The 25,417-nt window shown below is 40.6% G+C and overlaps 1 protein-coding gene across 1 annotated transcript in view; it reads right to left on the reverse strand.

Moving 5' to 3' along the window:
* The window catches only part of CFAP54 (cilia and flagella associated protein 54), a 216,676-nt gene that overhangs the window by 40,184 nt on the left and 151,075 nt on the right, over positions 1-25,417 (reverse strand). The window contains exons 51-59 of the mRNA XM_084646844.1: positions 24,363-24,454; positions 20,630-20,799; positions 13,348-13,450; positions 11,644-11,782; positions 10,227-10,384; positions 9,843-10,028; positions 7,497-7,623; positions 4,813-4,968; positions 427-535 (exon numbers count right to left, since the gene is read on the reverse strand). Coding sequence (XP_084502970.1) covers positions 427-535; positions 4,813-4,968; positions 7,497-7,623; positions 9,843-10,028; positions 10,227-10,384; positions 11,644-11,782; positions 13,348-13,450; positions 20,630-20,799; positions 24,363-24,454 — 1,240 coding nt within the window. The remainder of the gene's footprint in view (positions 1-426; positions 536-4,812; positions 4,969-7,496; positions 7,624-9,842; positions 10,029-10,226; positions 10,385-11,643; positions 11,783-13,347; positions 13,451-20,629; positions 20,800-24,362; positions 24,455-25,417) is intronic.

Below are 25,417 nucleotides of genomic sequence, written 5' to 3' on the forward strand. Positions count from 1 at the left end.
TGCACTGCCTGCTACAGTTGCTGGTTTTCTATCCTTTGGACGTGGACTGCAATTCATGTTTTTTAAAATGAAATAAAACGATCAACTTAAATTTAGCACTTTTTGTTCCTGGAGCTGAAACAGAGGGTACATGTTCCAAAACAAAACTGAAAGCTCTAACTTTTATCTAACGTAATATTTATGTGTTGGTTATTTCAGTGTTTATGGAAATGTATATTTAATCCCCTGCAACATTTACATTATATAAGAAACTATATCAATATTTCTTTTATCTTGGAATAGACAATCTCTCCACAAAGAGGGAAAGAAGCCTGTCCTTTATAAAAGAAGCATCACAAAAAGTCCCAGAATAAAGCTGAACACTACATAGTGGCACATATCTAAAGTGAGAAAGTATTATGAAAACTTATATTCACAGTTCTTTACCCAAAGTTTTGATCATTTCGCTGGCTCACTTTTATGGCATTCAACAGGGTTTCAGCAGCTTGTGGTGACTTATTGTTACCTGCTTCAATAATCTGGCGCTCTACCTTACCTAAGAAAGAAACACAAAGCAGTTTTGCATGATTTTATTCTTTTCTCTGCAAGACCCAAATTGCTTTTTCCTGCAGGAAACTCAGGTTGCCTTTTTTCTCCTGCTGATAAGCAAGTAATGGGCACATATTCAGTTTTCTTCAATTTGCTTTTAAATGTAATGTATGATATCAGTATGACAAGTTATTCCAAACTGAAGTATTACCCTGTATTGAAATATGTGAAATAGTTACAATAATCAACTTTGGAAACACAGTGACACCTAGATGTCATTAGAATCCAATAATGCATGTCAATATTTCAGATTGTTCTTTCCAATATATATGACTTTGAACCCTACTGCAATTAATTTAACGGGACTCTTATTTAATTCCATAGCATTTTGAAATTTGTCTCAATCCTCTCATTCTCTTTACTGTAGACTGATGCAAAGAAGTCATTTAGTGTCTCTGCAATATCCTTATCTTTCTTGATTGTGCCCCTTACTCTCTGATAATCATTTGTTCACCTACCTAGTTTATCTTCAAAAAATAATGGAAGATAGGAGAAATTCAAGAGGACTGCAAAATGGCAAATATAGTGCCAATCTATAAAAAGAATTAAGACAACGTAGGGAATTACAGACCTGTCAACTTAACTTCAGTAACTGGAAAGATAATGGAGCAAACAATTAAAGAGATCAATTTGCAAACACCTAGAAGATAATAAGGTGATAATAATCAGCATGGATCTGCCAAAAACAAAATGTGTCAAGCCATCCTAATAGGTTTCTTTGACAGGCTGACAAGCCTTGCGGATAGACGTGAAGCAGTAGGTATGATATATCTTGACTTTAGTAAGGCTTTTGATACTGTCTTACATAACTTTCTCATACACAAACTAGGGAAAGACAACCGAGATGGAGCTACTATAAGGTGGGTACATAACTCGTTGCCAAACCATTTCTAGAGAGTAATTATCAGTAGCTCACAGTCAAGCTGGAAGGGCATATTGAGTGGGGTTCTCAAAGGGATTGGTCCTGGGTCTGGTTCTGTTCAATATCTTCATCAACTATTTAGACAATGGCATAGAGAGTACGCTTATAAAGTTTGCGGATGACACCAAGCTGGGAGGGGTTGCAAGTGCTTTGGAGGATAGGATTAAAATTCAAAATGATCTGGGCAAACTGGAGAATGGTCTGAAGTAAATAGGATGAAATTCAACAAGGACAAATGAGAAGTACTCCGATTAGGAAGGAACAATTAATTGCACACATACAAAATGGGAAATGACTGCTTAGGAAGGAGTACTGTGGTAAGAGATCTGGGAGTCATAGTGGATCGCAAGCTAAATATGAGTCAACAGTATAACACTGTTGCAAAAAAAAAAAGCAAACATCATTCTGGGATGTATTAGCAGGAGTGCTGTAAGCAAGACACCAGAAGTAATTCTTCTGCTTTACTCTGCACTGATAAAGCCTCAACTGAAGTATTGTGTCCAGTTCTGGGTGCCACATTTCAAGAAAGATGTAGACAAATTGGAGAAAGTCCAGAGGAGAGCAACAAAAGTGATTAAAGGTCTAGAAAATATGACCAATGAGGAAAGATTGAAAAAACTGGATTTGTTTACTCTGAAGAAGAAAAAACTGAGGGAGGATATAACAGTTTTCAAGTACATAAAAGGTTGTTACAAGGAGGAGGGAGAAAAATTGTTCTTGTCAGGGCTGGATTACCCAGTAGGCAGACTAAGCACATGCTTAGGGCACCAGCAAAGCAGGGGGCACCAAAAAAAAAAAAGTGTTTTTTTAAAAAAGCTTGATATTTGATATTTCAAAAAAAGCATCGAAGTAGTCATCATGGGAAAAATCAGAACTTTGTTAGACTTCCTGACACTCCACTCCACACTTTTCCCCCGTTTTACTGTTCTCTTTTTATTACTTATCCCCACCTAAACCAGGGGGGCGTCCTACTAACGTAGATCGAAATAATGCGAGGAAATCACATTTGGATCATTGCAGAATGGAAGTTTCTTGGGATTGTTGGAGCTTGTGGCTCAGTTTAACCCATTTTAGCAGGCCATATCTCAAAATATGGGAGTGCTGGCAAAGGTAACCCATCATACTTATCCAAGACAATATGTGATTAACTCATTGGTCTAATGAGTGACAAAGTTCATTCAGCTATTGTGGATGAAATATGTACTGCTGGGTACTTCTGTTTATCTGTCGACTCTACACCTGATCTTTCACTTATTGATCAATTGAGTATTGTACTAAGATATGTGTCTCCCACAGATGGAAAACCAGTTGAACCATTTATAACATTCCTCAATTTGAAAAGCCACACTGGTGAAGAAATGGCAAATCAAGTACTGCATTATCTGTGCCAAGTTTGCAAAATGGATTTCTCAAAGTGCAGAGGTCAATCTTATGACAACGCTGCCAACATGTCAGGGCGTTCTCAAGGAATGCAGAAGAAATTTTTAGAACAGAACAAATATGCCATATTCATACCATGTGCTGCACACTCTCTCAATCTTGTTGGCCGCAGTGCTGATTGTTGTCCGGTGGCAGTAAGTTGTTTCTCAACAGTCCAGTTACTTTATACATTTTTCTCTGCCTTAGCACACTGATGGGCAGTTCTTAAAACATATTTGGGCAATAATCATGTGTTGAAATCTTTCTAATACTCACTGGGAGGCACATGCAGTGTCAACAAGTACAATTCTGGAATCCTACTCAAAGATTATGGGTGCATTAGAAAGTATAACTGAAGACCAGTCACAAAAGGGAGAAACTATACGAGAGGCAGAAAACATTGCAAAGAAGAAGCAAGAAATAGAGTTTGTATTCGTGTTGACCATGTGGAATGAAATTTTACAACACTTTTACCACACAAGTCAAGCTCTCCAAGAAAAAGAATTGGATTTGAAAACGTGCAGACCTCTGTCGATCATTAGCACTTACACACTTTGAGGAATGATTTCGAAAGATTTGAAGACATATCAAAAGATTTCTTGCCTGATACTAACTACAGAGAAGCCCAGTCCCACAAGTGAATCAGGAAAAAAAACAGCAAATGATAGCAGTGCAACAGAAACAGCATTGAATCCTACAGACAAATTTTGCGTATCTACTTACTACGCTATAATTGATATACTTGACACTCATATGAAGAGGAGAGGTGAAGTGTACAAAGTAGATTTTCTTTTCTGAATGATATGGACTTATCTGACGAACAATATTCACAAGGTTCCCAAAAGCTAGTTGACTCATACCCTGTTGACTTGAACATGAATCTCTGTGGAGAAGTATGGCAGTTCCACTGTTATATGCATGCAAAATTTAATGAAATAGGAAAAATGAAATTCAGTCACATTGATCTTCATGACACAATATTGAAAGATGGAATACAATGTGATTTCCAAATGTAGAGATCGCACTACATATTTTTTTAACATTGATGATTACTAACTGCTCTGGAGAATGCTCTTTTTCTCAGCTGAAAAGAATAAAAACCCCTCAGAGAACAACAATGTGTCAGGACAGACTTGATTCACTTTCCCTATTGTGTATGGAAGCGGACATGCTTTGTCGAGTCAGCTTCGATGAGCTTATCCAGAATTTTGCAATCAGAAAATCTAGAAAAAAGCTATTTTAATTTCAGCCTACATGTAAGTTTTGTGTCATTTCAAAAAATAAAATGTTATTTTATGATATAGTATTGTTTTTATTTTAATTACATATGGGGGGGCACCATAATCTTTTCAGTGTTTAGGGCTTCTAAAGGTCTTAATCCAGCCCTGGTTCTTGTTAACCTTTGAGGATAGGACAAGAACCAATGGGCTTAATTTGCCTCAAAGGAAGTTTAGGTCGGACATTAGGAAAAACTTCCTATCAGGGTACTTAAGCACTGGAATAAATTGCCCAGAAAGGTTGTAGAATCTCCATCATTGAAGGTTTTTAAGAACAGGTTAGACAAACACCTGTCAGAGATTGTCTAGATAATATTTAGTCCTGCCTTAGTGCAGAGGACTGGACTAGAAGACATCTTGAAGTCCCTTCCAGTCCTAATGATTCTATGAAACTCCTCTTGTATTTCTGAAATGTGTCATTATATACTATACTCTTGTTAAATATATTCAAGTATAATTAAATGCAGTAGAGATATTTTTTATTATTGCAGTAGAGAGTCTGTCAATGTGGGAAATGTCAGGAGCATGTATCCATTCTAAGGCATACTGCAGGCATAAGTATAAGTTGGAAAGATAGTCATGTCACACAACCAGGATTTTGCTTACCTTTCTGAAACAGAATTTCTGCTTCCAAATCTAATTCTCTTGTTGCAGATGTTCTGCAAAGGTCCAATGCTGTTTCTAAGTGACTGAGAACAGGTAACCATTGTAATGGATTCTCTCTTTTAGATGTGCAAGCTACTTCTTGAGCTAATGCATGTGCTGAAAGGAAAACATTTTAGGCAGGCTTTGGTAAATCGTTTATCAAAAAACACAAATACTGTAAAAAGGAAATAACTTCCTGGCAACGAGAATTATTTTACAGTACTAAACTCCAAAAATCTAAATGGTACAAATATTTTCAGTGAGGTCCTGTGGAGCTGAGAGATCATTAAGATCTTTCAAAACAAACCATCCTGGAAAAAAAAAAAGGGACTTGTGGCACCTTAGAGACTAACAAATTTATTTGAGCATTAGCTTTCATGAGCTACAGCTCTCTTCATCCGATGAAGGGAGCTGTAGCTCACGAAAGCTTATGCTCAAATAAATTTGTTAGTCTCTAAGGTGCCACAAGTCCTTCTTTTCTTTTTGCGGATACAGACTAACACGGCTGCTACTCTGAAACCATCTTGCATGGCTCGGTTCACATGGGTCACAGGAACCAGACCTTGCAGAGGACATTTGGAAGGACTGGCAGTGAATCATTCCCTAGTTGCACTTGAACTTCAGATTCTATACAAAACCAACTTTGCCAGGAATCTCCAAATGTCAAAGCCCCTTTTGCACCCTTCAGATCTAGAGGCTTCTTTGACATTTTCCATGGAACTCTGCAAAGCTTATCTATTCTCCTAGGCTTTTCCTAAAAGTTTAGGCTGAAGGGTAAACACTGACCAAATGAGGTCATTATTTTGCTGGGTGATTTATATTGTGTGAACTGGAATTATATGGATGGTAAGTCACTGTACCTGGAACTCTTCTCTTTATTTTTGTATATTTTAAACATTTGTACAAGCACCTTTGGGAATACAACTTTAATGAAGAGAAAGAAAAGAACCGGAGCTACTGAGATTACATCATCATTAAAGTTACAAGATCTTGGTTCCAGTTCACACTGTAAATACCATACTGTAGAGTCAGATGTGCATATAGTGTCTCACATCACATATGGGCAGCTGAACCATCAAATACCATTTGAAACACTGACATTGCATTTCCCGCTCTCCCCCATGGTTATTGTAGGCGGTCACAGTATTGCCACCCGTACTTCTGCACTGCCTTCAGAACTGGGCCCTCGAACAGCAACCACCACTCTCCAGCCACCCAACTCTGCAGGCAGCAGCACAGAGGTAAGGGTGGCAATTCCATATCATGCCATTCTTACTTCTGTGCTGCTGCTGCTGCTGCTGGCAGTGCTGTCTTCAGAGCTGGGCTCTCGGCCAGAAGCTGCCACTCTCTGGCTATCCAGCTCCGAAGACAGCACTGCCATCAGTAGCAGTGCAGAAGTAGGGGTGGCAATAATGCAACCCTCCTATAATAACCTTGCAACTCCCCCACATTCCCCTTTTGAGTCAGGACCCCTTCAGTTACAACACCATAAAATTTCAGATTTAAATATCTGAAATCATGAAATGTATGATTTTTAAAATCCTATGACCGCGAAATTGACCAAAATGGACTGTGAAATTGGTGGGGGCCTAACTATATCATAGCCATCTTTGTGAACCAAAGAGACCACTCTGCCTTGTCCTAAATACTGATATCTGTAATCTACCATGATTCAGATACTACACCAGTGGTGGGCAACCTACGGGCTGTGTGTGGCCCACGGGCCGCAGGTTGCCCACCACTGCACTACACCAAAAGACAATTGGCAGGAGGGAATATGCAGACAAGATTAATATTGTTTGTGTAACTTTAGCTATGAATGTCCTGACTTTTTAAACATTTGGCTTTTTACTGACAGAGGTCCAGTAATGATTTAATTTAATTTAATTTAAACATCAAACAGAGTTTAAAGCTTTTTTCTGAGTATATTCAGTACATTTCCAAGTAATGTGCCAAAAAATATCATGCACTGCTAGTTACACTAGACAAATGAAGCAGAATTTATTTGTTCATTAACAGCTCACACACAGCATTAAACATTATAACTTATTTTATTGAGAGAAGGAATATTGGCCCAGATTATCTCCTATTCTTTTTTAAAAAATGTTTAGTTACCATAACAACTGTTCTCTGAGATGACTCCCCATGGGGATCCATACATTAGGGAGTTGGAATATATATGGGCAATTCTCAGAGAATAAATGCTGTGTGTGGCACTCAGCATGGTATTGTTAACTTCTGCTTGGAAAGAATGAAAGTTATTAATTTAAAACTACACATTGCACTTGGCAGTTGTATACATAACACTCAGAAAAGCAAAATAAATGGATATGTGAATGCAAACTATATGGGATATAGTAACATGCATTATACAAAACTATAATATTTATGAAAAATCATATTTTTAAAATGTTTATGGTTGTTGTAATAGTTGTACCTTGTCTGTATAGTTGTTTTGCTATTTGCAATGACTGTTTCCATTTACTGAAGATTTCAGAAGGAAATATTTTCCTCACATTTTTACCATTACTTAATGAAAAATTGATGTAATTCATACCCCTCTGGTACTATTTCAGTTAATCTGATATTAGTTTTCAACTATTCATCAGACCCATTACTGCAACAATGTACTTGATTTTTCTTACCAATTCTCATTTTGACTTTTGCCAGTACGTTGATAGCTGGCAAGTAATTATTTTTCAAAGGAACCACAGGACTTGTCAATGCAGGGTCTTCTATGCACTGTTCGATTGGTTCTCCAAGGGTAAAAATCTAGTAAAAATGTATTTTATAAAGATAATTATACACAATACAAACCATGTGATCCATATTATATACATCCAGGTTGCAATTCTGCACTTTGAATGTATACAAGGGTCTGCGCTCATAGATCCAAAGACCCACTGACTGACTTCACTATGTCTTATGAAAGCGCACTGAAGAAGGGCTTGATACTCCTGAACTGCTGAATTAACACCAAGTGTCCTCTCCATTGAGAAGAAAGTTCCTCTAAGTTGGGTACTTCAAATTGTATCCCAGATGGGACAGACACAAGGTTAATGAGCTCATGATCAGGTTTACAAGTCTCAGCCTCTGAAACAGGATAAGGGCTCCAGAAGCAAATTCCCTCACACCAGAAAGTCATCAAGAAACAGAACCTCTGATACCTTAGTTCTGGAGATGGAATGCTGCTACTGCCAGACTTGGAGAAAAGATCTTGAAGCCAGTGAGAGACTGTCTCACAATAATATAAATTCATGTGCCAAAACTACAACTTGCGGATGATACTAAACTGGGAGGAGTGGTAGATACGCTGGAGGGGAGGGATAGGATACAGAAGGACCTAGACCAATTGGAAGATTGGGCCAAAAGGAATCTGATGAGGTTCAATAAGGATAAGTGCAGGGTCCTGCACTTAGGACGGAAGAACCCAATGCACAGCTACAGACTAGGGACCGAATGGCTAGGCAGCAGTTCTGCGGAAAAGGACCTAGGGGTGACAGTGGACGAGAAGCTGGATATGAGTCAGCAGTGTGCCCTTGTTGCCAAGAAGGCCAATGGCATTTTGGGATGTATAAGTAGGGGCATAGCGAGCAGATCGAGGGACGTGATCGTTCCCCTCTATTCGACATTGGTGAGGCCTCATCTGGAGTACTGTGTCCAGTTTTGGGCCCCACACTTCAAGAAGGATGTGGATAAATTGGAGAGAGTCCAGCGAAGGGCAACAAAAATGATTAGGGGACTGGAACACATGAGTTATGAGGAGAGGCTGAGGGAGCTGGGATTGTTTAGCCTGCAGAAGAGAAGAATGAGGGGGGATTTGATAGCTGCTTTCAACTACCTGAAAGGGGGTTCCAAAGAGGATGGCTCTAGACTGTTCTCAATGGTAGCAGATGACAGAACGAGGAGTAATGGTCTCAAGTTGCAGTGGGGGAGGTTTAGATTGGATATTAGGAAAAACTTTTTCACTAAGAGGGTGGTGAAACACTGGAATGCGTTACCTAGGGAGGTGGTAGAATCTCCTTCCTTAGAGGTTTTTAAGGTCAGGCTTGACAAAGCCCTGGCTGGGATGATTTAACTGGGAATTGGTCCTGCTTTGAGCAGGGGGTTGGACTAGATGACCTTCTGGGGTCCCTTCCAACCCTGATATTCTATGATTCTATGATTCTACAAGCACTGTTGACATAGGGGGAGTCAATACAATTAGGAACTGCAGTTATGTAGGCTGTAAAACTATTCAGGTTAGCAAGTTCCACAGGTGGAATTCTAAGAGGACAGAGTGGTCCATTTCATTCTTGATCATATAGGTTGGGGGACAACAATTTAATAGTTTAAGCCACTGCATGTCTACACTTAAGGAAGGAGAGAGTTTAATCTGAAAGCTTCTTTTGTGAACCAGTATCAGTAGAGTGGGCAGAAAATGAAGAAGGGCATGTCTACTTCCAAATAACGAAGGAAACAGAATATTGCTATAAACTTATGTTACAGGTGTTATGCCTTTAGATGAATTTTAACTGTATGTAAAATCACTTTATTTACACCATTTCAGTTTATTTTTGTGAATATCTATAAATACAAAATATTGCTATTTTATACTTGATTTCTGGTTTGGTTTCAGTCCAGATTTTCAGAGGTGTGGAGCACACTTTGACTTCAGTGGGAGCTGTGGGTACTCAACATCCTTGAAAATCAGGCCATTTATTTCAGTACCTACATAGGGATTTGGGTGCCTAAGTGCTTATCCATTTCAAAATGACACAGGATAGTATTCAAAGTACAGATTATCTACATCTGCATCTAACCCTTGTTGAGTCTGTAGGAATTTGGTAACTATAATTTTGTACATTGTATAATCTGAAGGAAATTGGATTATATGCCCCCTTTCTTTCCAATGAGTTGCTAAAATCGTTTCCAGAGTATGTCACAAATGAGACCAGTATGAGGAGTTTGCAAATCGCATGAAACTAACATAAATCACAACATACCCTCACCTGTTTAATGGTAAATTTGTGAGCCAGAATTAACAAATTTAATCGTTCGACTGCAGAAGAGTGATGCTCTGTGTCCTCATCCGTTTGTGTTGTCAATATGTCAGCCAGCAGAAGCATACTTTTCACTAGTGTTAAAGAAGCCATTGGGGAAATAAATGGCTTTTCTTGGAGTAAATTGATTATATCCTATTTAAACACAGATAAAATAAACCAATTTAACCAATGTTATTGTTTGTTTATAAAGACACAAATAGAATGAAAAAGTATGTTTATATTCACATTATCTAAGAGGTATTAACTATTTCAGGATTATTTTGTCCTGGCAGCAGTTTTATTTGGCAAAAACCAAAAAAATTAACAACTGTTCTTTGTTTTCATTCAAACCTGCAGAAGAAGCTGAATGCCGGTCACTGGGCGCCTTTCTTGCAGGTCAAGTATAACAGCTTGCACCATCACTTCAGCCTGTGTCTCAATGTCACTGAAGGCCTCTGCTTCTATTATTACTTCATTTATTAGACTTGAGCAATCATTCATGTCATTTTCTAAAACAAATAAGGCGATTAAAAATAAAAGTTATTTTACAGTACCTTTCTCTTCCAAACTTTAAGGTTGCATCCACTCTGAAAAATGACTATAAAAGTGATATAATGGGCTTCCATGTTTATTGTGTTTCACTGATTTCAATATCAAATGTGTTCAATTTACAAGAAAAAATGGTTTGTTTTCAAATTGTCAACATTGCCAACACACAAGTTGGGTTCTTTTCTTCTGAGGTATCAGTACAAGTAATGAAGATTCTGCAAGCCTGAGGATATTCTCCAATTACACCTGCTCAACTCCACTATTGTCTTCAAAAATCTTCTGCCAGTTACAACTTTGAAACTCCATTATCCTTTATATGGGCTGCACAGGTGCAATTCAGAGCAGAGTTGGCCTGCAGACCTATGTTAGTAGAGATGATACTCATGCCAGAAAGACCACAGCTTCAGAGCTCTTGTTGAGCTTGTACGACTTGAAGTAGGAAAAACATCAGCTCAATTTACAACTAAAAAAATTCAGTCTGGAATCAATAAGACACAATAAATGTTCCTGTTTTACAGTCACCTTTCAGAGTGGAAGTAGAATTATATATAAATTGTAAATACATAATTTTAACATATATATTAATGTACATGTATATATAATGCAATATAGTTAACACCAATACATCATTGTGTAACTGATGAAATATTAACTAACAATCTTATGTACAAAAAAAATTCCCTAGCAATTTTGTGCAATTAGTGGCATAAAGTATTTTTATACTGTCATGCTCAAATGCCTGGAAATAAAAGAAACTGGAACAGAACATTTCCATTTATAGGAGCTATATAAAGTCAGCACAGCAGAGGCTTATTTGAGGTTTGTTCAAAATAGAGATATGTAGCAGCAATAAATTTTAAAAATTAAGTGCGCCTATTTAACTTAATTGCTTTAAAGCACATCGATTTTTTTATTACATACTTGATTTTTCAGAAGGTAATGAGCATTAAATGAGCCTTCTTTGATTTAATGGCTTATACTTTATAAACTAGAGGGAAAGACCAAATTCAGAAACAGAATATTTTCCTGGCTGTATTGGCTGAATTCAGTATAAACAGTTGTTTACTGATAGTGCTAACATCAATATTTTATTATTTGTACTGTAGTAGAGATTGGGATCAGAGGACCATTATGCTGGGCACTATGCAAACACCCAAGAACATATGGTCCCTGTCTAACGAGCTTACAATCTAAAATACTGAAGCAAAGACAGTAGTACCTTTCATGTCACAAATGCCACGGATCTGCGCTGTTAGTGCAGTCACTAATGCCATGCGACATCTCAGCCACAGACGTATGTTCATATGTTCTTGTGCTATTACATTGCAAGGCAACGGAGTACTGTCTACATAAGAATCCTGGTCATATTTCCAAAGTCAATAAAAAAAAAATTATTCTGTGAATAAACTACTTTAACACAAACAATGCAGAACTGTTTGTGTTAGTTTCTGTATTTGTTAGTATAATATAAATCAAAATAATACAAATATTTTAAAAATAGCATAGTTATAATTAAAAGTTTATTCAGTTTGGCTCAATCATTTTTATTACAGATGTCAATTTTTGATTTATTAAGTTAAAACCCGATGAAATAATGAAATCTACAATGAAAATTAAACTGTGGTAATGTGAGAACAAATAAATATGTAATATGTGTAGAATATGTGCCAGTGATGAGCACGTGATAAATTCAAGGACCAGGTGATAAAGAGCATTTGTTATACACTTTTGATCACCTCATCTGCAGTCTGCCCATTAATCCACTGAGACTAATTCTAACATTTCAGATGTCTAAGGCACCTCAAGCAGCTGTCTTCCAAAACAAAACCTACCACAGAGTTCTGGCTCCCAAGCCAATCTTGTATACCACCTCCAATCCATTACAAATAGCTTTTCTGAGACTGTGTTCTGCAGCCCAGATGTCAATAGCTTGTGCCATCAGAACACAAGAGATGAGCATGGCCAGAGCTTGTTGTTTAGCCAGTATCACAATTATATACTTCAACTCACATTCTGCTTTTAGTGACACCCATTCAACATAAATGGCTTGCATGTTTGCAAAGATTGATGAAAATTAGATATAAGGCTGGATTTTGACCTTCAAAATCAGTTTCCTTTAACGATATTTTATGTTGAGAGCCTTAACAATTTTAATTGTCACTGCTGGAGCTACAATATGTGGGACTGTCAAGATAATAAAAGACCTCAGTCAAAATTCTGTCAATCCTTAGACAAGTATTGAGAATTAGGAGATTTGATCAGACACTCTAATTTTAGATCTCAGTGGTGATGTGTACTTCTCTCTCAGGCTCTTCCAGTGAAATGCTCTCACTCAATACATTTGCTTATACAATTTACGTATAGTAAAGTCAATCACGTATTTATTATATAGCATCTAAAAGTGTCTGAAGAGGTTTGAAGTTCAAATCTATATTTTACAGTATAAAAGAAAATCCTGGATTTGTATACTGTAGCACAACTACTGGGAGGAGGTTAGGTCAATACAACAAGGTATTTCTCTGGTGGTCTTTTTTCTTGTTTTGCTTTGCTTTTTTTTTTATGGGGTTTATAGGCAGAGGAAATGTTGATGCTAAAATATGCAACATGAAAAAGCATCCTAATTGCATTTACAATACTCCCACAGCATATTAACTACCTATGATGGCAATTAAAAGTCAATGTTTAACAACAGTAACCATACAGAGTTATCAGATATATCAGACCTCTCCTATACTAAGACTAAAAGTAAATTTAATACTTCAGATACCACTGCTTAATAGCTGTAGATAAATGCATGAATGGTGATCACCGCACCAGCATTTCTAAAAGAGGTTCAGCAGTGTGCTCAATTTGACATTTTGATGCAAGACTTTACATAGCAAGCAAACAATAATTTACAAAGTAAATCTGTATCAATACATACTCGATGCTCTGTTTGCTGTATATTTAGCTGAATATGTGGAACATTCTTCCTGAAAATGATTGCATCCTGAAGAAGTCGAATTGCAGAGAAAGCCAAAGCAGCACTGATAGGGAACATATTGTTAAAAAACAAAAGTATGTATCATTTTATGCTTTTATGTAATCATTCTGATGTCTAGACCATTTCTGATTGTGAATCAGCAGTTATAGACTAGATTTTTCTTAATTAATACAAAAAATGTATCTATAGCATATACTGAATTTACAAAAACAATGAGGAGTCCGGTGGCACCTTAAAGACTAACAGATTTATTTGGGCATAAGCTTTCATTGGTAAAAAAACCACTTCTATGCAGAGTTATTTCCTGTGGCCACCAAGCTCCCCTCACCCACTGCCCCCTCTCCCCCAGCGCGCTGCGTCCTGGCTCCTCTGCCTACCTCCAGGTGCTTCCTGCCGCCAAACAGCTGTTTGGCGGCACTTAGCGCTTTCCAGGAAGGAGCGGGGAGGAGACAGAGAAGAGGCAGGGTGGGGCAGGGATTTGGGGAAGGGGTTGGAATGGGAGCAGGGAAGGGGTGGGAAGAGGCGGGGCAGAGTCGGGGCCTCATGGAAGGGGTGGAGTGGGGGCGGGGCCAAGGGCTTTTGTATCTTTGTATGAAAAGGTGTCGGTAATACAGCCCTTCAGCCAATGTACTAGTCCTCATGTGGCCCTCATGGTGATTTGAGTTTGAGATCCCTGGCTTAAAGTCAGACAAACCTGTTAATAGAGGCTGTACCATTTTCTGCATGCTAGGAAAGGAGAGGACACACCCTTCTTCCCTGGTATCCCTTTGTAATTATACCTCAGGCTTTTGCCAAGTCCCTGTAGAGAGGCTTCTCTCTTCCCAAGATTGAACCAAGAGACTTCCTTTACATAGTCTCCAGTGAGCAGTCACATGGTATTTGGAAGTTGCCCCCTCACCATCATTCAACGTTGCTAGAGACTGACTTTCAGTAACCTTTAATATAAAAGGGCTGTAACAGGCACACTGAGAAGCACATACATGCAACCCAAGGCCCAGTGCTCTATGAACCACAGTACTGTGAACATCAAGTGTTCAAAAATCATCAGTCAGCGCTCCCCTCCCCCCGACATCATGAGATTGGCTTGAAAATAATAAATGATGGGCTTTTTTTCTTTGCCTTCTGGTTTCTGAGCCTGTAGACTGCACTTGGGTCACATTTTCAAGATTTTCTTTGCAACCACGAGGGCAATAAACTTCATTTTTAAAAAACCTAAAAGGTAAGATTCTTGTGCAACCTAGTTCTAGCAGTTAGGGCATTAGGAAAAAATATGAGTGTTGGTAACACTCTAATTAAACAGTGCTTCTTTGAAAAAGAGAGGACTTACCAGCTACACTGATATTTTATGACTGAAAAGGAATCTCCAACAATTGCAGATATAGATGGAAATCCCACATTTTGTCAAAAGAATGAAGGTATTTTCAAGACAGGAAAATGTTTGGGAAACTGATCTAGTGGGAAAATCTTTTCTAGCAAATGCTCTTGAGCCAAACATAGGCGCACCCTCCAGAGAATGTGCTCCTTGTAACAGCTGTCCCCAACTTTCTACTGAATCAGAGCTACAAGCAACAATGTCACACGTGTAGTTACACCATATGGAGTTATATGTATTTTTCCAACCTTCCCATCTTTCACCACACTTCTGAAAGGTTATTGCTTTTCTGTGATATTGAACAATGCAAAGTATTTCCAAGCTACCATAACTCAAAAGGCAAAAGCTCCAACTTCTTGTTGGAAGGCATAAAACTATTCCACAAATTAATTGTTCAAAAATGATAAGCCAGGTTAATTTACACTGCGGCCTCTTTGCACAGCTCTGGCAATGTAAAGCTGCCTTAAAGTGAGAGTAAATATAATTTAAGGCCTCTAAATACTGTAAATGGGAATCAGACTGTGAAATTTGAAAAATGCTAGATTGAACGTTCTAGAAGACACAGTCCTTTATTTATGCAGAAAACAGACAAAGGATGAATAGCAGTATTCTAAGATTACTCACATACTCCTACCAATATGTGTCAACTGCACACTGGACTGACTTAATCGATTCAGTACACAAAGAGCCTCAAACAGTAATGAAAACTAAGAAAGCGGTTTTGTAGTACTTGTGGCACCTTAGAGACTAACAACAAAAGCTTATGCTCAAATAAATTTGTTAGTCTCTAAGGTGCCACAAGTCCTCCTTTTCTTTTTGCAAATACAGACTAACACAGCTGCTACTCTGAAACCCGTTTTAGTAGTGCTTAGTCTTCCCACTCTTCCCAACTGAATCCTTAAAGACTGATTTGCCACCACTTTATTCCAGTTTTACATAATGGTGAAGAACTACCTACGTCCTGTACCTTGTGAGTAGTCCCATTGCGTTCAATGGGATTACTCTTGTGTATAAAGGTACTCAAGGCTATCAGTGTTTTTCAGGATAGGGACTGTAATGTGGAAGACACCCAGTGAGGCCAGTGATGGGGCTGGTATGGTACTGGAGGCGAGTTCTGCCTAGACCAGACATTCCAGTCCTTTCACTTGTTATGAGAATGGAAATGGTTCCTGAAGGAGGCCCTGGACTCCCTGAAGTGGAAAAAGAAGGAACTCACTTCAGAATCCGAGGTGGCGGCAGAGAACTGTGAAGCCAGGGTGGTGCAGTACCGGGCAGCATATCCACAAATCAGGTTTGTGATCTATGATGCAACTATGGTACTGGCAGCAGTATTGAGGGTTTCCTAATCTGAGGTGGCGCAGTTACTTACGGTAGTCTCTGAGCCAACACTAAGGAGATTCAAGAAAGCAGTACAGGACTCGAGGTCACAAGGACCAAAACAGATCCAAATGTTGGCGGCAACATATGCATCACTTGTGTGATGGTTCCACATGGCACTGTTGGTCTGGATGGTTGGCAAGGGCGGTACCAAAAAGCTCAGCAGACCTTATGCAGCTTTGTAGGCCTCCAGAGTGGTCAGTACCAAAAGGGGCCTTTGCCCTCACATCCCCACGCTCAGCAATGATGGCTCCACCATCTGCACTGATGAAGTAACTGATCTCAGTGGCCCCAGAATGGGTACTAGAGTCAATGGCTTTGCTCATGAGATCCACTAAACTGCAGTACCGGGGAGTGGTCGGCCAGAGGGCACACTGTACTTTCAATACAAAACTGGCTAACTTCTGCAGCCAAAAAGTCCCGTACAGAGGAGTTTGATGAAGTCAAAGCTGTCCTCTTCTTAGGCTTCAGCAGCTGAGGGTGCTCCAAGTGCTTGTACCTCTTTGAAGACTGTCCTGGTTAGTGGAATTGTCACAAGGTTCATTTACCACTGCTGGCCACTGTGGGGAATAGCTCTGCCAGTCTGCACCCTCCCTCCAGTGGTGTCTTCTCCCATCTTGTCTCATTCTGCTGCCTCGCTCATTGTCAGATCTGCAGCTTCCTCTTCATGGCTTGGCCCTCCAGCCAGATCATTAAAGTCTTCCCCTCTGGAGAATTCAAAGTCCTTCCAGAGCCTGTTGTCTAGCTGGTGTCTCCACTGCGCTGTGCCACTACCCAACGGCTGGTAAGGGAACCCAGACTCACCCTCTACACAGGGTTTCAGCCCAGGGACCCTATAACATGCAGCCAAAGGCTATATCTCCTTAGTCCTTGCTGCAGTTTCATGGGCTTCTTCCTACCTTACTAGCTACTCCCCTCCCTGGGTTTGCCACCCTCCAACTCCCTCTACTCAGGGAGTGACTGTAGCCTACTTCCTTGCAACCCTTTACACCCTTGCAATAGCCAGCTACTTGGTTATATACTGGCCCCACCTGTTCCTAATTAGTGGCCTGCTCCCTGGCTCCTCCTCCAGGTGCACCTGGGGGATTTAAATGGCCTGCCTGGCCACCTTAACCCCTTCCAACCCAGTGTGGGACAGATGCCCTGTCATAGGAATCTCCTCCTGTGTCTGTCTACAGGTAAGGCCAGGGGAGCACTTCTGAAAGGAGTGGTCAAGGAACTCCCTCAATCTGACTGATCTGGTTCTGATGCTGGGCAAAGGGCAGCCTCCATGGGGATGTATCTGAAATACTCTTATTTTTGTTTCCTTGTTCTAGTCTTGAAACCCTGGCAGTCTGGATTCCCGTCCCTGACGTGGCTCTTCCCCAAATACTTCAAACAGCAGGAGTCAGGGTCACTCATAGATTCACAGGCATTGGTTTGTGACCCCTGGAGCAGGGCTTGAAGCCAAGGGCCCTTGGCATAAGCTTCCCAAAGCCCAGATCCACTAACTATTGACATTAAGGATATAAAAGGAAAACAAAAACAAAAGGAAAAAGAGGTCCAAGGAAACAAAATGAGTATCACTAACTACAACTAGGCTAACTACTAATTATCAAAAACTAGAAATAGGAACAAGTACACTCTAAGAACAGACAGTAAGAAGGAACTGAAGGATGGGCAGGGCAGTTCTGCCTTTTATACCCGCAACTCAGAGCAGGAGGCAGAGGTGTGGCACCCCTCTATTGCTTGGGAAAACTCTCTGGCATTGGTGTGCAAGGCACACACACATCTAGTGTAATGGACATATGCAAACATTTTAAGATTAAGTACCGTACTTCCTTCCTGACCACTTTGGATCACTGAACCACCCATCTATAAGGCCGACTGAACATCTACCCCGCATTGGAGAGCCCCAAAAGATAATCAGCAAATGCTTGACACACACTGGTACCCCTAACACCGTAAAAAGGGGTTCCAGTCTGAAGCAAATTGTAAGCCAAGAGAGAAACAATACGTAGTTGGATACTGACAAGAGAGTTTCATAAAACTGACATAGCAATCAAAAGGGTAGAGCAGTCATCGCATACTGGTCAGTTATTTCTCTTGGGGAAATTTACAGCAGCATTAATCTGCTTGACAGGAACAGTGAACCACAAGGATTACATGAGGAGAAATGTCCACAGGCAGTCTACAAGTTCTCATTTCCGCATCTACACTAAATACCTTATTAACTCTGATACAAAAGCACCAGTCCTGCTGCCTGGACTTCAGGGAAACTTCTGTCTTCTTTTAAATAATCTAAAGAAAATTCAGCTGAAAGATTATATAGTTGTGCTATCTCAATGTCTTCAGTTAATTTGTGAACGTTTGTACAGCATTTTGAAGATGGAGAATGGTAGATAAGTCCAATGTATAATTAGTATTAGTCCATGTATTTAAGAGAAAATCTTCTCTTTGGTAGGCTGTGAGTCAAGGCTACATGATGATTCAGCTGGATGACAGACAATTTATTAGAACACCAGAAAGAGGAATTGCAGTTCAGCATGATAATAGTGGGAGAATGGAACGGTAAACTAAAACACGAGTGATTAGCCCATAAAGGGGTGACAAGCTAAGCTTAAATCTCTAGTTAACAGCCCACTGCAATGCAAATACTGTTTACATCAAATAAAAGACCTAGCTAAAGGGAAGAGGTAGACATTATCAAAAACAAATAATACTGTAATAAAATCATCATTCTTATAAAAATAGATTAATCTATTTTATTTTATACTAAGCAGGTAATAAGCAGGAAAATTTTCCCAAATTAAACATTAATGTGATAGGAAGATGATTATACAGAAGCTTCTATGAATAATTTGTATCTCTATTGTGCTTGATATTTCTAAAGTAATGGAAAACCTCAATTTTATGAAGGTCTCAAAGGTCACCAGAAATTTTCACAAAATTTGAGGTTTAGAAATTATGGGGAAATCTGAAAGTCATGAAAATACAACAGTATTCTACACAATACTATTAATTCAATTTAAAAATGCAAATATACTTCAGTGCAATTAATATCTAATTCATTTAAATATATTAAAGCTATATTAATACAATTAGAACAGCTCTAAAATCTAGTATTACAATTCAGATCTAACATCAATGAGTAAATCTGACGTAAATCTGATGTAAATCTGAATGTTCTCTTAGGCCAGGGACACAAAGGCATTTTAAAATAAACCAATTTCATAAATTCAGAAAAAAAGATTTTGCACAAAAAGATGTTCTCTCTATACTAAAATTATACCAAAAATAGGAAGGCATCTGCTAAAATTTCCAGACTCTTATTTTCAGTAAAAACCCTGGGTGTATTTTTTTTATTCTGCAAAATATTACATCACAAACACTCTATCTGGAGCAACTGATATGTCAAATATTGATGTTTTTTTTAAATGAAATAGACAATAGAATCCTAATGCAATTTGCCATGCACACAAATGACCACACGACATCTTAAGTAGGGGTGGATATTGTCTGGCTTGCTGGGGGAAGGAGTATAGCACTTTATGGGTGCGGGATGAGAGAGAAGCTCAATAGATGCTGCAAAAGTGAGTGAGTCAGCTTGGCAACGCTGACGTGTCCCCCAGGAACTAGAAGGGCTTGGGAATTGATAAAGGGCAAGCCTGGAGGGAGAAGCCTGTTTTCCTCAGACCAGGCTCAGCAGCACCCACATCCTTCCCGTTGGAGGTGGCAAAATGCCAAATTTGGTCAGGACCTGCTGTGGGCTTTGTGCTAATTGTTCCTTTCTAGGGAGTCTGGGAAGGATGTTTTCCCTTACCACAAGATTGGCCAAGGTAGAAAGTGGGGGGGCTTCGCCTTCCCCACAGCAGGCTCAGGGAGAGCTTTGTTATGGTGAATAGGGAAGGAGTTAGGCTATGCTGTCACAACTCATTATATAAGTGTGGGATGGGTGTCCAGTGCAGGTACTCCATAGGGAAGTGACATAGTGACCAGATAAATGGCTTGGTAAAGGACCTTAAAAGGAGATGTTTGTTAAAGGAGTGGAACAGGGGAGGTTCAGGGCTCCTATGACTGGCACGACAGGGAGCCAACCCCCTTATAGCCCACCTTACCCTTCCTTCGGGGGCGGGAGTGGCAAGGTCCCAGCAATGAGTTGGCTGGGGGGCCTGGATGGAAAAAAAGCAGGGAGGCTTGCAGAAGCCCTCAGGTAGATATTGAAATGATCATGGAGTTACCTGCACTGGACACTTATCTGCCGGGTAGTCCCAGACATCTAGTAATAAAGTTGCAGCCTGATTAAAATAATATCAAGTGTCTCCTGTCCTTCTTTTGGTATAGACGGGCAATTATTGTTGTTACTTCCGGTAGCTTTTAATGTTTGAAATGTATGAGTATCTTTGAAAGCAAAGAGGATAGTTGTTGTTTTTTTTGGGTGGGGGGGGAGTTAATCTTACATTCAGCAAGCTGCAATGTATTCTGGTCATTTACCTGAAAGCAGTTTGATGTCTCTGCTGAGAAATAACTGCAAGCTGAAGCTTGGCCTCAATAACAGTCTCTAATTCTACAGCAGAACAGTGAGAAATCTTCCTGTCATATTCATTCTGTATGTTGGCTACAAGAGAGTTAAGCCTTTCTTCAGCTTCTGTCAGTAAAATCCCCTATGAGAAGAACATCACAACATCATGTAATTTCAAGAAATAATACAAATAATAGAAAGACGCTTAAAAAGTTCCCTGTTATTGTCCAGGACTTTCCATACTTTGAAATAGGCCAACATGAATATAAGGCACTATTTCTGTAGGCAAGATTATTTTTTTGATCTGGTTATAAACTCAAAGAACAGGAAGTAGCACTGCATACTTAACTGGCAATATTGTAATTTATGACTCTAAGCACAATACTCTAATTTATTACTCCAAGCACCAGAAGATATAGTACTGTATATCTTAATAAAATATAATTAGAAATTATTCAGTTAAATATTTTTCATTCTTATCTTTATATCATACAGTTCAGGATTCAGTAATTTTCAATTGTAAATAAAATAATAAAAGAGCAATTGTTCATATTGAAAGAAACCTATTATTATCTAAATATAACCTTGTTATAATTAATGAGTACAGTATATATCCTGAAAGTCCCTGAGTAGTTTGCAGGCCCTCGGATTCACATTAAGTAAAGCTGCAGGAGACCTTGGAAAAACCAGATCAGAAAGAAATTTCACTTTAAACTAAAAACTTGTCAACCTCAGGACTCTAGGAAGAGTTAAGTTAAAAGTCATAGGAACATGTCATGCCATCCGTTTTTAAGCAGAACTCCACAATGACCTCAAAAGGGTGCTCTTCTTAAAAATCCATGGTATCATAGGGCTCAAAGGAAACATCAGAAGCGTCAAATCTGTATTATGCCTCTCAAGTGTTTTGTAGTCTCTAAAAGAAGAGCACTCTTCCAACTCATTTAAAAATTATATATGGCATGTTTTCAAGTATGGAGCAGCATAGTATTACTTTCTAGTTGCCAACTAAACAACATAGGAATTGCCCTACTGCATCAGGCCCAAAGTTCATCTAGACAGTTATTCTGTCTCTGATAGTGGCCAACTGTGTCAGAGGTAGGTGTAAGAACCCTGCAGTGGTCAAATAAGGGATAATTTTTCCTCCCACCTCTGAATAGTTAGAGATTGGGATAAACCATGATGCATGAGGTTTAATATCTAAGATAAGCAATAAACAATTAGGTGAGGTAATAAGCAATAGCCTGATTTCCAGGGTAAAGGATCATAGATAGAGGATGATTAATTTGCCAGGAGAGAACAGGCAACTGACACTAGAATGACTACTTTCTCTCACTATCTATTTCTTTACCTTTTCCATGGATTTGGCAGAATTCATACAGGCAGCAATTAATGCCTATCAAGAGCATCAGTAAGTTTATTCAAAATGTTTTAAATCTTTGTTTTTCTTTGTCATATCCCTGGAGCTGTAATTTCTTAAACTACACAACAAAATGAAAATGAAATGCTTCTCTTTTAAAAGCCTTGTCAAAGGTTCTAGAGAATTATTTTCTATTTATCCAGTATATTATCCCATCAAAATAACTCAGATATGTTCTGCAGGGACCACCTCTAAAGGTGAATGGGTACATTAGTTCTCATGTCCAAGTTAGTCCCAAGCCTCTCTGTTGAAACAGAGGGGGCTCCTAGTTGCTAGTCCATGCCAGGCATAGATTAAGGCAGGGGTCCCTGGCCAATTTGGAGGCCCCACAGGAAAAATGGGTGTCCCAGCCCCAGAAGAAGCCCCTACCGGGTCACCCCAAGCCCCAGCAGCAGCCATAGGGGAAGAAGCTCTGAGCCTGGGCACCCAGAGACTGGCTGCAGCCGCGGGACTGAAGCCTCAAGCCTGGGAAGCCCTGAGTCTGGACTGCCCCGAGCCGCAGCTGGAGTGGCTGAGGGTGCAGAAGCTCCAAGCCCAGGCTTCCCCGGCTGGAGCGGCTGGGGGACGGAAGTACCTAGCCCAGGCTTCCCCGACTGCAACTGGCAGGCGCACAAGCCCCTAATCTCGGGGCTTCCTCTGCAGCTCCTATTGGCCGCAAACTGCGGAGGTGGCGCCTGCGGATGGGGCAGTGGACAGAGCTGCCTGGCCACGGCTCCACATAGGAGCCAGAGGGAGGAAATTCTGCTGCTTTCGGGAGCTGCTTCAAGTAAGTGCCGCCGAAAGCTTGCACCCTTGCCCCACTCCCAGGCTGCAAAACCCTGTCCCAGCCCTGATCCCCCTCCCCGCCTCCAAACCCCTCGGTCCCAGCCAGGAGCACCCTCCTACACCCCAAACTGCTATCCCTAGCCCCACCCGCGTCTGCACCTCCAGTCAGAGCCCTCACACACACCTACATCTCCTGCCCCAGCCCAGAGCCCCCTCTAATACTCCGAACCCCTTAGCCCCAGCCCTGAGCCCCCTCCTGCACGTCATCCTTGGCCCCACATCAGAGCCCACACCCCCACCCTGAGCCCTCACCCGCGCACACACCCCACTGCCTGCCCCAGCCTGGAGCTCCCTCCCGCATCCTGAACCCCTCATTTCTGGCCCCACCCTGGAACCTGCACCCCCAGCCCAGAGCCCATACCTCCTCCCACACCCCCACCCCCTGCCTCAGCCCAGACCCCCCCCCTCCCATACTCCAAACCCCTCAGTCCCAGGCTGGAGCACCCTCCTACCCCCCAAGCCCCTCATCCCCAACCCCACTCCAGAATCTGCACCCCCAGCCAGAGCTGTCACACACCCCCATACCCCAACCTCCTGCCTCAGCCCAGAGCCCACTCCCATACTCCAAACCCCTCGGCTCCACCCCCCCAGCCCCCTCCTGTACCTCAAACCTCTCATCCAGGGCCCCACCACAGAACCTGCACCCACAGCCAGAGCCCTCACCCCCTCCTACACCCCAGCCCCCTGAGCCAGCCCAGTGAAAATGAACAAGTGAGTGAGGGTGGGGAGAGCAAGCAACAAAGGGGAGATGGAGTGAGCTGGGGGCAGGGCCTCAGAGAAGGGGTGAGGCATGGCTTGGCCTCAGAGGAGGAGTGGGGCAGAGGTGGGGCAAGGGTGTTCGGTTTTGTGTGAGTAGAAAGTTGGCAACCCTAGTGAGGGCAGAAGCCCAGAGCCCAGGATGCCCCAGCTGTAGCCACTGGAAGCAGAATCTCCAGTCCGGCAAGAGTCACTGCGGGAGGAAGCCTCGAGCTTGGTGCCTGGTGCTGTGGCAGAAGCCACTGGGGACGGCGGAGCGGGGGTGAAACGGAAGCCTGGAGCCCAGCTCCAGGGCTGCTGCAGCGTAGAAGTGAGGGTGTACCACTCTCATTTCTGCGCTGCCTCTGTAGGTGGGTCTGATCTCCCCACCAAGGGCGGCCATGCAGAGAAGGACAATTCCTGTCCCTCCCTAGCGCGGCCGGAATAGCAGCTAGGAGCCGTGGGTTCCCAGCAGCAGAAGAGATCAGATTTCATGGGGGAGGGCTGATTTCACGGTCCATGACATTTTTCATGGCCATGAAATTGGTAGGACACTACCTATAGCTACTAACAGCTTGGGTCACATTAGAACCAGTGACCTAGAAAGTAGAGACTCTTTAACTCATTTCCAGTTCCCTACATCATCTAGTCCCCACAGTATAATTTCGGCTACATAGGAAATATATCATTTGATGAATAGTGGATTGTTTCCTAAACAACAAAATTACCTTTAGCATAGCCATATTTAATTCGTCTTTACATCTGACCAGCTGTATAATAATGCTGCTTTGTTCCTGGTGTCTTGTAACTTCTGCATTAACTGGCAAATAACATTTGTAAAAGCAAAGGATAGCAGTTAAATTCCAAGAAAGACTTCAACTTACAAAGGAGCAGAGCTGAGCAAATAATTCTCAATAATTTGAAGAATCTATCTTATTTTTCTATTCACTGAATATTCATGAGAAATTCATGACTGTTCTCAAACATATTTCTTATTTACATTTGTTCTACCATCCTGCCAAACTTTTTATACTTCACACATCTCAGGTGCAACTACAGGGCTCTCCGTTTAGAGATTGGGGGATTTTTTGGGGGGGAAGGGGGGCGGGGGGAATTTGGAAAAACCTCCAATCCCACAAGAGCTAGCCCCATGAAGAAAAGGACTGAGCCTGCAACTGCCAATGAGGAAGAGTAGAGCAGTTAGGCATAGTTTATATATAACAAACTAAATCCAACAATCTTTGGAACAAACAAAGCATGTCTTTCTCCTCATTGTGACCATTTTGTTTGTTCCCATATCTACTTCTCTGTCTTCAACTTTTTATACTGTAAGATCTTGGGGACATGAACTATCTCTTATGTTTGGAGAGGGCCCCAACATATCTTGGGAGATCCCAGAATATATATAATTAATAGTAATAAGTGAAGCATTCTGACTATGAAAGGAAAATAAATAGGTGACCACATCATGATCTAAAAAGTATCTTCTGGTGGGTAATTTACTAAAAAGAAAAGGAAGCCAGTCATTCATCTCCCAAGATGAAAAAATGGATACTCATTTGGAAGAAAGTGATCAGGAAATGTTAAAACAGTACAAAGCACAAAAAGCCAGAGGATCCACCAACAATAATGTATCTATAAAAACAAGTAAGAATGAAAGGCAACTCTAAATTAAATTTAAATATGAAATTTTAACTATAAAAATTTGAAAACTTATATGTTTAAACTTTCTAAAATAAAAAATAAACGTTTACATTTTCAGCAAGACATAATATGAATATTC

Source organism: Lepidochelys olivacea, assembly GCF_965140295.1.
Source record: "Lepidochelys olivacea isolate rLepOli2 genome assembly, chromosome: 1".
NCBI lineage: Eukaryota > Metazoa > Chordata > Testudines > Cheloniidae > Lepidochelys > Lepidochelys olivacea.